This window comes from Balaenoptera borealis, assembly GCF_965194805.1.
Source record: "Balaenoptera borealis genome assembly, chromosome: 2".
Taxonomy (NCBI): domain Eukaryota; kingdom Metazoa; phylum Chordata; class Mammalia; order Artiodactyla; family Balaenopteridae; genus Balaenoptera; species Balaenoptera borealis.
The window spans coordinates 153,773,122-153,787,826 of NC_138867.1; the positions used below are offsets into that span (position 1 = coordinate 153,773,122).

A 14,705-nucleotide genomic window follows, 5' to 3' on the forward strand; every position below is an offset into this window, starting at 1 on the left:
AGGTGCAGTAGTTGTGGCGCACGGGCTTAGTTGCTCCGCGGCATGTGAGATCTTCCCGGGCCAGGGCACGCATGCGCTCACAGAGCTCTCCGCACCTTGAGGCGGGCAACACGCCTGTTAAATCCCCGTACCAGTCTGCATTGTCCGCCTCTCCTAGCAGGGAGCACAGACCGTGTTGTTCTGTCCTCCTTCTCAGAAACCTGTCTCCGAGGGAAAGCAGATCCTAAGCTTAGGGGAGAGAAGCTCAAAGAAGAGGTCTGGCCTTTGGCCCAGTTTCTCTGGAAAATGATTTAAGGCTTGAAGACATTTTAATTCGCTGTAATGTGTGTCATTGGCATGGGGACAATGAGGAGGCCTAGAAACTGCAGCTGTGCAGCCAGGTTTGCCTTCTGGGATCCTGTAGTTGGCTAATGATGGACACCACAGGGATTGCGTTGCACAGGCCTTCGTCTTTGTCTCCGCTTGATTCCTGGAATGTTCAGTACAGGTTCCCTAATTACGGACTGAGTGAAAGAATCGATATGAAACCTGAAGAACTTGGGATATAGGAACAGATTTTCTATTTTTCAACCAGATGTTTCCAGTGGATGCGAGAGGCAGGGATGACAGGAAGGAGGAGGGTGAGGCTTAGTGCCTGTAGACCCGGGTTAGAATCCCAACTGAAATCATGTAACTCGGATTGGGACTTGAACCCACGCACTGGGACTCAAACCGAGCCAAAACCCAGATTGGGACTTGAACCCATGGTCTTTTAACTGAGATCACACACCTGGTCTCAGGACTTAATGAAGCTCAGGTTCTTGATGTCTCATGGCAGAAAGAATTCAGTGAGAGACAAAGTGATAGGTAGGAAATGGGTTGATTTAGAGAGAAACGCACTCCACAGACAGAGTGTGGGCCATCTCAGAAGGCGAGAGGCACCGAAATATGGCATGGTTAGTTTTTATGGGCTGGGTAATTTCATAGGCTAATGAGGGGGAGGATTATTCCAGCTATTTTGGGGAAGGGACAGAGATTTCCAGGAATTGGGCCACTGCCCACTTTTTGATCTCTGATGGTCGGCCTCAAAACTGTCATGGCACTGGTGGGTGTGTCACTTAGCTTATGCTAATATGTTACAATAAGCATATAATGAGGCTCAAGGTCCACTGGAAGTCAAATCTTCCGCCATCTTGGATCTAGTTAGTTCTCACCAGTTTTTGTCATGTCCTATGGCTGTGTCATTCTTTTAAAGTTGTGCCCTGCCCCCTTACCTCCTGTTTCACAACCATGACACTTCATAGCAGCGTGACCTTGAGCTTGGGGCTTGACTTCTCTGAGCCTCAGTTTCCTCTTCTGTTAAATGGGGATGGCACCTGTATCCACTTCATAGGGTTGATACAAGGATTAAATGAGATAATGCAGGGAACAGATTTAGCACAGGGCATCTAGTGACGGCTTAGTAAATACTAACTATTATTGACAGTGGAGCATTATCTGAACTTTTCTGGGCAGTGGGTGTTCTGGAGGCAGCATGATAGAGTAGAAGATGCCAGGGCTTTGAAGTCTGAGAGAATTCACTTCCATTTCTGACTCTGTCACTTCCTGGCTGTGTGACTGTGGGCAACTCACTTCCCCTCCCTGAGCCAAGGTTTCCTCATCTGCCAGGAAGGAGAAATGTGCCTACATTGCAGAATTTCGGTGAAAACAGCATCTAGCCCAGATTATGGCTCACAGTTGGTACTCAGCTAATGCAGTTCTCTTTCTTCTTCTCATTTTACAACATAGTACTTAGCCCACACTGTTATTTTCTCACATGTGACTTGAGGCCAAAGTTGGCGATTAGATTTTTATTTTTTTTAAATTAATTAATTAATTAATTTATTTATATTTATTTATTTTTGGCTGTGTTGGGTCTTTGCTGCTGCGCACGGGCTTTCTCTAGTTGTGGTGAGCGGGGGCTACTCTTCGTTGCGGTGCGTGGGATTCCCATTGGGTGGCTTCTCTTGTTGCAGAGCACGGGCTCTAGGCGTGCGGGCTTCAGTAGTTGTGGCACGCGGGCTCAGTAGTTGTGGCTTGCAGGCTCTAGAGTGCAGGCTCAGTAGTTGTGGCGCTTGGGCTTAGTTGCTCCGTGGCATGCGGGATCTTCCCGGACCAGGGATCGAACCCATGTCCCCTGCATTGGCAGGCGGATTCTTAAGCACTGCGCCATCAGGAAAGTCCTAGATTTTTAAAGTTTCTCAAGGATAAGCAGGTAGGACGCAGAATGTGTGAGCGCATTAATTAAATGCTCACTTTAAAAGGCAAAATAGTCCTGCATTTCAAGAAGCAGTTAAGGATTAATTGGAACAGAAATATGCAGGATCAAGTAAGCCAAGACCACAAGCTCTGAGATGCCATTTTAACATCAGGAGATATAACCAGTCTTTAGGAGTGTCTGCTTCTCTTAATGCTTAATTACCATGATGATGAAAGGGAGGCTGATGATGGAGGCTAGTATCACCATAAGATAGACAGTATGTCTATCAGCACCCAGAAGTTCCTTTATGCCCCTTGGTAATCCCATTATCTTACCCCTCCCTGCCTCTACCCTCTCCAGGCAACCACTGATGGCTGTCACTTCAGAGTAGTTTGCATTTTCTAGTGTTTTGTATAAATGGGAGTTCTTCTTTTTTTGTAGGGGTCTGGCTCTTTTTAATCTTCTTAATAACCCTATGAGGGAGGTAAAGAAAGTTGAATTTCAGAAAGGAAACTTCCTAAGTCGTGACTGGTAAGAGGCACACTGGTATTAGAATTGAAGTCTGCATACACAGCCCCAGATGGTAAGCAGCACCCCTTACATCACATGACCTTCCCAAGAGTCAACACTCTGAGGAAATGCCCTGAGAGGCCTTCTCTGAGAAATACTGAATCCCTTACACTTTTTTTTTAACTTTTTTATTATGGAAAATTTCAAACAAATAAAAAAGTGGAAGGAGTAGTGTTAATAAATTCCCATGACTCCATCCTTTAGCTTCAAGAATTATCAACACATGGCCAATCTCATCTCATCTATATCATTCTCTTGTCCCCTGAATCCCTTACACTTTTATAAAAAGGTGTTTACCTAGCAGCTAAAATTAAATTCTCCTCTAAAGGGAGTAATTTTGAAGCAATCTTTCATATTGCTTATAAGATTTATTTTTAATGATTGGAGAAATGCTTGTTTCCTCTGGTTAATAACCTAGACACAAAATTATATCTATAATAGTAAGATCTCAAAGTTGAGAAAAAAAAGTTAAAGTCACTTAGAAAAAAATGTTAATAGTGTTGTCTCTGGTAACCCACTGAGGCGTGACAAGGAGGGAGTGGGAAGAGTACAAGTTGACTTTCAAGTTACCTTCTTAGGTGACTGAGTAGATGGTGATACCATAAACCTGGTAGGGACTTCACTAGAAGAAACAGAGTAGGGGTGGAATGAGTGGTAGGGCAAGACGATGACTTCAGTAAGGTTGTGATGAATTTAAGCTCCAATGGGAATTGGATGCATGGACATAGGCTTATCTGCAGGACATTACCCCTCAGTTCATGGCACACACAAAATGTGTATCTTAGAACTGATGAAGGATGGAAGTTCTGCCAGATTGCTCTCCAGTTTAGCTGTTCTGGCTTTCTCTCCCATCAGCAGTGCAAGAGGGTTGGTTGGTGTTTTCTCATAGCCTTGTCAACACTTGGTGTTTTCTTTTTTTAACATTTTTTTTTGTTTTGGCTGTGTTGGGTCTTCATTGCTGTGTGCGGGCTTTCTCTAGTTGCGGCAAGCAGGGGCTACTCTTCATTGTGGTGCGTGGGCTTCTCATTGCAGTGGCTTCTCTTGGCGCCCGGGCTCTAGGCACACGGGCTCAGTAGTTGTGGCACACGGGCTCTAGGCACGCGGGCTCATTAGTTGTGGCGCACGGGCTTAGCTGCTCCACGGCATGTGGGATCTTCCCAGACCAGGGTTTGAACCCATGTCCCCTGCATTGGCAGGCGGATTCTTAACCACTGCGCCACCAAGGAAGCCCCTGTGAAGGCTTTTTTAAAAACATGAGACTAAAATTTAAATCAGTCGGCTTTGAGTAAAGCAGATTACACCACGTAATGTGGGTGGACCTCATCCAGTCAGTTGAAGGCCTTCAGAGAAAAAAGACAGTGGTCCCTTGAAGAAGGGGGAATCCTGCCTCAAGAGGGCCTTCACACTTCAGCTGCAACTCAGCTGCTTCCTGAGTCTGCAGCCTGCGGGCCTGCCCTGCAGAGTTGCAACTTGCCAGCCCCCAGAATTGCATGAGCCAATTTCTAAAAAAACAAAAAACCCCCTCTCTCTCTCTCTCTCTCTCTCCCTCTCTTTCTCTATATGTATGTATATACACATCCTATTGTTCTGTTTCTCTGGAGAATCCTGACTAGTACAGGGATATACTTAATTTTTTTCCCCTCAACTATTGCAGAGAATGATGTAACCCTGCTTCTAAATTTTAAGATTTAGGATTCAGTCTCTTAAGTTTGACTAGCTGTGTGTGAATCCTGTCTCAGTCACTTGCTACGTGATTTTTTGAAAACTTTAATTGAAGTATTATATGCATATAGAAACACAAACATATAATAAGGGTATGGCTTAATGGATTTTCAGAAAATGGATACACTAGTGTAACTAGCACAATAAAAACCAGAACATTACTAACACTCAAGAGACTTCCCTTATTCCTATTTCCAGTCACTACCTATACCCTCACTAAGGGAAACCACAATTCTGACTGCTAAAAGAATATATACATCTTGACAATTTTTGTACTTTATATGCAAAGAGTCATGCAGTATGTGTTTTTGTTTGTGTTGTATCTATCTTCTTATGCTCAACCTTTTTGAAGATTCATTTGTGTGGTTGTATGTCATTGTAGTTTGTTCATTGTCATGTAGTATCTTGTATAGTATTTCACGACATGGCATACTACATTTTATGTATTGATTTTAGCTTTGATGAGCATTTGGGTAAATTTCCGGTTTCTTATATGTTTGCGATTTTGAAGAGAGCTATCATAACCATTCTAGTGCATGGCTTTTGGTGAGCATAGGTAGGCATTCCTGTTTAGTACGTCAGCTTTAGTCAGTAAGGCTAAACAGATCTCCAAAGTAGGCATGCAAGTATACACCCCATCACCAATGTAAGAGAGTTCTAATTGCTCCACTTTATCACCCATACATGTTATTTTTCCATCTTTTTTATTTTTATTTTTTTAAATTATTAGCACCTTTAATTATTATTTATTTATTATTATTATTTTTTTGGCTGTGTTGGGTCTTCATTTATGTGTGAAGGCTTCCTCTAGTTGCGGCAAGCGGGGGCCACTCTTCATCGCGGTGCGCGGGCCTCTCACTATCGCGGCCTCTCTTGTTGCGGAGCACAGGCTCCAGACGCGCAGGCTCAGTATTTGTGGCTCACGGGCTTAGTCGCTCCGCGGCATGTGGGATCTTCCCAGACCAGGGCTCAAACCCGTGTCCCCTGCATTGGCAGGCAGATTCTCAACCACTGCGCCACCAGGGAAGCCCCATCTTTTTTATTTTAGCTATTCTGGTTCTGATGGGTTTGTATCACATTGTGGATTTCATTTGCATTTTCTAATGACTAGCAAAGCTGAGGGCCTTTCATATCTTTCTTAGACATTTGGTAATCCTCTTTTGCAGAGAGATCTTTGATACATTTTTCTATTGTGTTTTTGGTCTCTTTCTAGTTTATTAAGGTAGAAAGTTAGTCTAGAAAGTTAAGTAGACAGTTGAGGTCTTTCTTCTTTTCTTATATAGGTATTTAAAGGTGTGCATTTCTGACTAAGCATTATTTTAGCTACGTCCCAGGAATTTTGATCTGTTATGTCAGTTCAAGATGTTTTCTAATTCTCTTGTGATTTCTTCTTTGACCCATGGGTTATTTGGAGATATGTTGTTTAATTTCGAGATATTTGAGGAATTTTCTATCTTTTTTTTTGGCTGCACTGCACAGCTTGAGGGATCTTTGTTCCCTGACCAGGGATTGAACCTGGGCCCCCGGCAGTCCTAACCACTGGACTGCCAGGGAATTTCCTTTTTTTTTGAGGAATTTTCAGATTTCTTTCTGTTACTGATTTCTAATTTAATTCCATTGTGGTTGGAAAACACACTTTGTATGATTTCAATACCTTTATTCAGACTTGTTTTATGACCTAGCATATGCCTCAGATTTTATTTGACTTTCAAAAGCTTTTAGCCTAGTTCATTTATCCTCCTGCACTCCTAGCCTTTGGAGTCAGCAAATGCGTACTCAGGAAAATCAGATGTGTCTGAGGCTCCTTGTTCTGATTTTGTCATTCCAGCTCTAAGCAATAGCAGAAAGCTTTGATGGTTGCCCTTTCCCCTCATAGTGGCTATTTGCCTGGGCCAAGTCCCTAGTCCTCAACCCATGGCCAGATTTGGCAAATGCTCCCAGGGGAATATACCAGCTGCCTATCTGACAGGTCTCTTCTAAACTAGTCTGCCCTCCCTGAGATTTTTAGCTCATCCAGTCCTCATTAGTGCCACAGCCCTTTGACACCTTTAGAATGTGATTTTTTGTAATTTGTCTGGTCTTAATAGTTGCTATTAGTGACAGTGTAGGCCTGTTTCAACCTACATCCTACCCAGAAGTGGAAGTTGTTTGTCCTATTTTAGATGACAGTATCTTTGCTGTGCTGTTTACTCACCTTTATTTCACATATGGCGTACAGCTTTCCTATGGATTTGTTTCTCGTCTTGCTGGAATATTACCTATAAAATATTTTCAAAGGCGATCTTCGAGTGATAAAACTGAGACTCTTTATATAGATGAAAATTCTGGGTTTGATGTTCTTTTCCTTTAAAACTGTTGAAAATATTGTTTCCCTTCGTAGTATTATTATTCTTTGAGGCCCCAAATTGGAAACAACCTAAATGTCCTTCAACAGTAGAAGAGATAAATAAACTTTGATATGCTCATACAGAGCAGTGCTATACAGCACTATACAGCAGTGCTAAGAGAAGACGATGTTACCTCCCTGGAGATATTTGGCAATGTCTGGAAATAGTTTTTGGTTATCACAACTTGTTGGGGCAGGAAGAGAGGATTGCTACTGGTATCTAGTGGGTAGAGACTGGGGATGTTGCTAAACATTCTACAGTGCATAAGACAGCCTCCGCATAACAAAGAATTACCTGGCCCATACAGGTCAATAGTGCTGAGATTGAGAAACTCTGCCTTGCATCAGTGAGAATAAATGACAATTTCTACATGGGTGCAACCACATGGTGAATCCTACAAACATAATGTCGAACAAAAGAAGCCAGTTACAAATGAGTATATACAGTGTGCGTCTATTTACATAAAATTCAAAAAAAAGCAAAAACTAAGGATAGTTAGCTGTAAGGATAGGGTTGTCTTTAGGGGGCAAATGGTGACTGGTAAGGGCCAAGAAGACTTGTTGGGTGGTGGGTAACATTCTCTTTTTTGATACGGGGGTTAGTTACACAGATGTGTTCACATTGTGAAAATCAAGCTGTGCTTTTTAATTGGTGTGCTATACTATATACATATATATAATTTTAATAATTATAATTTTATGTATCATTTTATTAATATATATATTACTTGAATAAATGTTTTTCAAAGTTCCATTGTCTGATTTTAAGAGGTGATCTGTTCTTCCTCTTTGGAAGCATTTACATTTTCTCTGCTTTTGATGTTCTGAACTATCATTGTAATGTCACTATAAGTGGGTTTATTCATACCTATCTGTCACTCTGTAAGATCTTTTAAATTCTTTCATTTCTTTCTAATCTTAGGAAAAAAAATTGGTCATTGTTTCTTCAGATATTTTCTTACCTATGTTTATTTTTTCTACTTCTTTCCTGAATATCTCAACTTCATTTTATTAAAAAAATTTTTTTAAATTTTATACTTCTTTAGTCTCTTCCCAGTTATTCTGTGGGTGATTGTCTAGACTAGAATTTCCAGTCTTGCTAATTCATTCTTCAGCTTTATTCATTCCGCTTTTCAACCAATCTATCGAAGTTCATTTTTTTCGCCATTATATTTTTTCATACTATTTTTCAACCCAATGTGGCTTATTTTTCCTATGGTTTTTCAATAGATGTGTTTGTTCTTGAATGGGTTTATGAACTCTGATCCTCTTCTATGTTTTTGAAGATATTTGTTGTGCGTATTTGATATTGTGCTTTATGTGATATTCACTGAATGCCCTTTTGACTTTCTTTTATGGTGTTTCCCATCAGTTATTTTACCGTGTGAGCTCACATGCACTAACCTTCTCCTGGGGGGCTCATCGCCTCATCTAGAGGGAGGGCTGGAAGGCCTGGCCATGGCTTGTGTTCTGCCAAATGCTGAGAGTGTGAGTGTGTGTGGATGTGTCCACTGCAGGGTGAGTGCTCTGGAATGACAACCTGGAATGAACCGTCATCAAACGCAAGTTTGTGCGCCTGACGCACAGTGAGACCAAACAGTACAGAAACGTTGGAGTTTGGAGCAGAGAAAGTTTTATTGCAGGGCCAGTCAAGGAGACGGTGGCTCACGCCCAAAAAAACCCTGAACTCCCTGAAGGGTTTCAGCAAAGCATCTTTAAAAACCAGGTGGGGGAAAGGGGTCACAGGGTATGTGATCAGCTCGTGCACAGTTCTCTGATTGGTTGAGGTTGGGGTAACGGGGTGGTGTCACAGGGGTTAAATGATCAATCCTTAGGCTCCGGAGGCCTGGGGGCCTCAGGCTATGGGGCAAGGAGGAATGCCCAGAGCCAGGCCATCCGTGTGCACCTGCTGTGCTCTGTTCCCCAGCCCAGCCAGTGCCCTATTGCTGCTGTTCTGCCCCAAAGCACTGACTGGCAGGCAATTCCACCCCCAGCCCCTTGGAAACACACGAAAAGAGTGGCTCTAAGATCCCCTTCAGAATCTGTCACCTGGTTGGCACTTGACTGTCATCTTATTTCCTAGGCTACTGTCAGATTCATCAACCCCCCTTTCACCTTCATGTGTTCTTCAGGGTTGATTTGGAGAGAGGGAGCTAGCAGCCCTTGTTAGTTTCTCATCTTGCTGGAAACCAGAAGTGGTAACGAGTGGACTTGAAAAGCTGCCTCTTAATAACCGTGTGACCTCAGCCTAGTTACTTAAGTTTGCTTATCCACGAGCTACGACTGATGATGGTACCTGCTGCTTGTTATCTGTTAATAAATATTTATTACTGTTGTTGTTATGACATGGTTTGGGTAGTCATCAGTGGGGAGCTGATACTGGTGGTTGGAATTGTGGATTTGAATGTCATATCCCCGTGGGAGTGAATACTGCAAGGAATGAAGGAGGCTTAGGGAGTAGCCCTGGCATTTAAGGGTTAATGGGGAAAAAAAGCAAAGGAGATGGAGAGGGACAGTACACGTCAGGAAAAAGTAGGGCCACAGAGGCCAGGGGAAAGGAGAGTCTCGAGGAACGTGGGAGGAAGTGTCATCCTCAGACCACGTGCTCGGGAGAAACCTTTTTTTTTTTTCCAGTCTATTGGATTTTGCACCTTGACACTCCCTGGTGAATTAAAATCAGTTTTAGTGGAGAGGAAGGGACAGAAGCCACATTGCAGCTGGTTGAGAAATAAACAGGAGGTGAAGAAGTAGAGACATATACAGACCTTTCCCCCAAAATGTTTGGCTGTGAAGAAAAGGAAAGCAATAAGGCAATAGTGGGTGGAATTGTCAAGTCAGAAGACTTGCAAGTGCGTTTGTTTCTTGCGGGCAAATAGCCAGTTCCATCTCTCCCATCTTTTTCTCCCCTTCCTTCCTTTTCTCTTCTCCTTCATCCATTTCCTCTTTCTAATTTTCTTCTATAAGCCTAACTTTCTACCATGCTAGAAATGAATCTTAGGTGACTAGGAAGGTCCAGAAGAGAGAAAGAGGGAGAGAGAGATTGAAACTACTTGAGGAGGGAGGGAATAAATGGTAAATGGGACTTCTCCTGAGAAGAAGAAGGATGGGGTCCAGAGCCCAGACGGGCCTTGGATGTTTTCCCAGTGTTGCAGGAGGGGAGGAGAGGTATCAGTGTAGTTAAGTTTGCAATGGGGGAAAATGGGGAGGGGGAAGGAAAGTAAACAGGGTTTCTTCCACTGTATTTAGTTTGGTTCATTAAGAACTGAAACTGTGGGCTTCCCTGGTGGTGCAGTGGTTAAGAATCCGCCTGCCAATGCAGGGGACACGGGTTCGAGCCCTGGTCCAGGAAGATCCCACATGCTGTGGAGCAGCTAAGCCCATGCGCCACAACTACTGAGCCTGCGCTCTAGAGCCCACGAGCCACAACTCCTGAAGCCCGCGTGCCACAACTACTGAAGCCCGTGCACCTAGAACCTGAGCTCCGCAACAAGAGAAGCCACCGCAATGAGAAGCCTGTGCACCACAACGAAGAGTGACCCCTGCTCACAGCAACTAGAGAAAGCCCATGCACAGCAATGAAGACCCAACGCAGCCAAAAATAAATAATAAATAAATAAATACAAAAAAAAAAAAAAAAAAGAACTGCAACTGCACAACTCAGATTGGGACTTGAACCCATGGGCTGGGACTCGAACCCAGCCAAATCCCAGATTGGCACTTGAACCCACTGTCTTTTTTTAATTTTTAAAAATTTTTGGCTACGTTGGGTCTTTGTTGCCACATGCGGGCTTTCTCTAGTTTCGGCGAGAGGGGGCTACTCTTTGTTGTGGTGTGCGGGATTCTCATTAGGTGGCTTGTCTTGTTGGGGAGCACGGGCTCTAGGGGCATGGGCTTCAGTAGCTGTGGCACACGGGCTCAGTAGTTGTGGCGCACGGGCTCTAGAGCTCAGGCTCAGTAGTTGTGGTGCACGGGCTTAGTGCATGTGGGATCTTCCCGGGCCAGGGCTCGAACCTGTGTCCCTTGCATTGGCAGGCAGATACTTAACCACTGCACCACCAGGGAAGCCCCCAAACCCACTGTCTTTTAATTGAAATTGCACACCTGGTCTCAGGACTTAATGAAACTCAGGTTTTTTATATCTCAGTGCAGAAGGAATTCAGTGAGAGGCAAAGTGATAGGTAAAGAGTGGATTTATTTAGAGAGATATACATTCCATAGACAGAATGCAGTCCATCTCAAAAGACGAGACTGGCTTTGGGAGAAACACACTGCACAGAGTGTGGGTCATCTCAGAAGGCCAGAGGTCCTGAAATATGGGATGGTTAGTTTTTATGGACTGGGTAATTTAACAGGCTAAAGAGTGGGAGGATTATTTCAACTATTTTGGGGAAGGGGTGGGGATTTCCAGGAACAGAGCTACTGCCCACTTTTTGGCCTTATATGGTTGGCCTGGGAACCGTCTTGACGCCTATGGGTGTGTCATTTAGCTTATGCTAATGTATTACAATGAGTGTATAATGAGGCTCAAGGTCTACTGGAAGTCGAATCTTCCGCCATCTTGGACCAAATTGGTTCTAACCAGTTATGTTGTATCCTCAACTCATATGTCATTCTTTTAAAGGTTGTGTCCTGCCCCCTTCCCTCCTGTTTCAGAACTTCAATAGGCTTGAAATGAGCATCTTCATCTTTCCCAGAGACAGATAATATTCTCTTCTCACAGAGCTCTGCGCAAGAGTGAGATAGAGTGAGAGCGGTGTAGAGGGGCTTTGTGAGCTGTGAGCAGTGCATTGCCGACGGGAAAGGCATTCGTCAAAAACATCTATTTTGGCCTGATTATTGGCTCAGATGATGCCAGAACTCAATGACACAAGCTCAGACCTAGTGATGACCTCTGGGGTGACCCATGCACAGGGGTCATTGACGTGTGACAGGGTATTTGGGGCCCAGATGATACTTGTGGGGATAACACCTCCTAGGTCTCTTAGACTCTGTTTTCAGCTACTTGTTGTATTTGTGTGGGTATGGGAAGGGTGTGTGTGTGTGTGTGTGTGTGTGTGTGTGTGTTTGCGCACATATACATATAGGATTGGAATTTATCCACTATATGCAGATGTGCAAAAAAGAGAGGAAGGAAGGAAGGAGGGAAGGAAGGAAGGAAGGAAGAAGGAGGGAAGGAGGAGGGTGTATGGCATTTAAAAAAATTAATTTGTTTTTATATGTATTTTTTCTTTTTATTGAGGTATGAAACTGAGCGGGGCCCTGTAGGGCTCCCGGGCATGGAGGCCCTTTTGTCCCCCATTTCTTGTAGGCAAGACTCCAGCCTCCATGACCTTCCCTGAGTTCCAAAGGGCAGATTCAAACAGTTGCTAATCAAGGGAGGCGCAGCCAAGAAAGCCCCTGAGGCAAGGTTAAAAGGACCAGAGAAGCTCATCAAGATTAGGAGATGTGACCACAGGAGGCCCTGCACACACCCTAATCTTGTCAGAGACCCCACCTTTGAAACATCAATTCCTCATCAAATCTTCCCAGGTTGGGACACATAGTTTTTGAGGGCGGGTGCCCACTGTGTCCCCCTTTGCCTGGCAAAGCAATAAAGCTATCCTTTTCTACTTCACCCAGAGCTCTGCCTCCGAGATTTGATTGGGCACTGTTACTGAAACCTCGGCCTCTTTGTATTCCTTTGGAACTCAGGGAAGGTCATGGAGGCTGGAGTCTTGCCTACAAGAAATAGGGGACAAAAGGAGGCCTCTGTGTCCAGGCCCCACTCAGTTTCAGCACCCGTGTACAGAGAAGCTGAGCTTTCAGCATCGTGTGTAGTTGATTTACAATAGTATATTGATTTCAGGTGTACAGTGTAGTGACTCTAAATTTTTATAGATTATACTCTATTTAAAGTTGTTATACAATATTGGCTGTATTCCCTGTGCTATACAATGTATCCTCGTAGTTTATTTCTTTTCTACACGGTAGTTAGTATCTCTTAATCTCTTGCCTCTGTCTTGCCCCGCACCGCACTCCCAGGCATCCCTGATTTTCTAACATTCAGGTTCTCTTGCTCGGAAGTACCCAAAGAGCTGAGAGCAAAATGTGTTAAGAGCCTGTATGGTCGGGCCACTCAGGATGGCTCCTCTCTTGCTCTCTGTACATCCCGTGCCTGACCAGTGCCTGCTTCACCTACACCCTACTGCACAGGACTGACCTTCCTATGTACTTGCCCCAGGCCCCAGCTGGTGATTGTTCTCATCAAAGGGGCAGTGAGGGGCGTGCCCCTCTGCTGGTTTCCCTGGTAACTGAGGAGCCTACCAGATGTCAATCCCCCTCTAACTGGTAATCTCTCCTCCCCCCACCTCCCCCAGAGAAGATCACCACCATGTCCTGCTCACCATCCACTACACGTGGTGGGGTGTCATCGCTCCAGGACCTTGCTTCAGACGTGTAAGCTCCCGCATCCATTGAACCATTGATGATTCTGTTGCTGACTCCAGGGCTTTCTTCAGTCTTGAAGCTGGGCAAGTGCAGGCCTTGCAGGTCCATGGGGTGCAGCCCAACAGAGCCCTTAATATCTAAGGGAGGTGATAGACCAGCTGTGCAGGACATGCTAAATGGGGATCAAAAAACCTGGTCCCTTTGCTACTTTAAGGGTATAAAAGAGGCAGGTAGATTGTGGAGGGAGAGCGACCAAGAGTAGGAATTTCTTTAAGAGGTGCTGTGTATCTTCTCCCCCTGCCCCCACACACCTTGAATGAAGTGAGGGCGCTCCCTGAGAACCACTGAGAATGTGACAAGTGTCTCCCAGAGTTCAGGGGTCAATCTGGGACAGATGCCTCTTCCTTCCTAAAACTAGAGGCAAGAGGTTGGCTGGAGCTTGCCTGAGCAGGCAAGACTACCATGGGCGCACGCCAAGCCAGCTGGCAAGGAAACCCAAAGGATAGGCCTCTCAGGGCACAGAACGGAGACAGCAGGGATTGGATTGGCTGACATGTGTGAGTGTGTGTGTTCACGCGGGCACACGTGCTTGTGTGTGATCTGGAAGTTCATCCTCATCGTGGGCACCACGATGAGAGCTGCTGGGAGATACTCATCAGCCTCAGTTTCTCCTTCTGAGAGCTCCAGCTGGGCATAGCCTCCAGACTTCCCACTAGAATCCTCTTCTGCCCCCAGAAGTCTCTGGCGGTGACTAAAAGGAAACATGGTGCCTCAGAGACAAGGCATTTCACAAGTTTCTCCTCATCTTGTGACACTTGTGTAGAAATATAGGGATGGTTGTTAGGCCAGGCTGGGCCTGGTATCCAGGGACATGGCCCTTCCTGACCTCCACTCTCCTGGGGCCTCCAGAATACCTGCCATCCATCACCAGTTCCCTAGCCTGTTATCCCTGGCCAGAGAGATGAGGTCATGGACCAATTGCCAAAGTTGCCCAGTGCTGGGTCCTGGAGCTGTGAGGTCTGCGACAGTCAGAACCCCTGGCAGAGCTGAAACAAAGATTAAAGAAGTGAGAAAAAGGGACTTCCCTGGTGGCGCCCTAGGAATCTGCCTGCCAATGCAGGGGACACGGGTTCGATCCCTGGTCCGGGAAGATCCCACATGCCGCGGAGCAACTAATCCTGTGCACCACAACTACTGAGCCTGAGCTCTAGAGCCTGCGAGCCACAACTACTGAGCCCGTGTGCCACAACTACTGAAGCCTGTGTGCCTAGAGCCTGAGCTCCGAAACAAGAGAAGCCACTGCAATGAGAAGCCCACGCACCACAACAAAAAGTAGCACCCGAATGCCGCAACTAGAGAAAGCCTACGCACAGCAACGAAGAC

General features: G+C 45.0%; 1 protein-coding gene across 1 annotated transcript in view; it reads left to right on the forward strand.

Moving 5' to 3' along the window:
- Nucleotides 1-10,741, forward strand: part of LOC309622714 (uncharacterized protein) — a 37,624-nt gene extending 26,883 nt beyond the window's left edge. The window contains exon 4 of the mRNA XM_082378807.1: nucleotides 8,269-10,741. Within this exon, the coding sequence (XP_082234933.1) occupies nucleotides 8,269-8,432 (164 nt within the window). The 3' untranslated portion in view covers nucleotides 8,433-10,741. The remainder of the gene's footprint in view (nucleotides 1-8,268) is intronic.
- The last annotated feature ends 3,964 nt before the right edge of the window (nucleotides 10,742-14,705 follow it).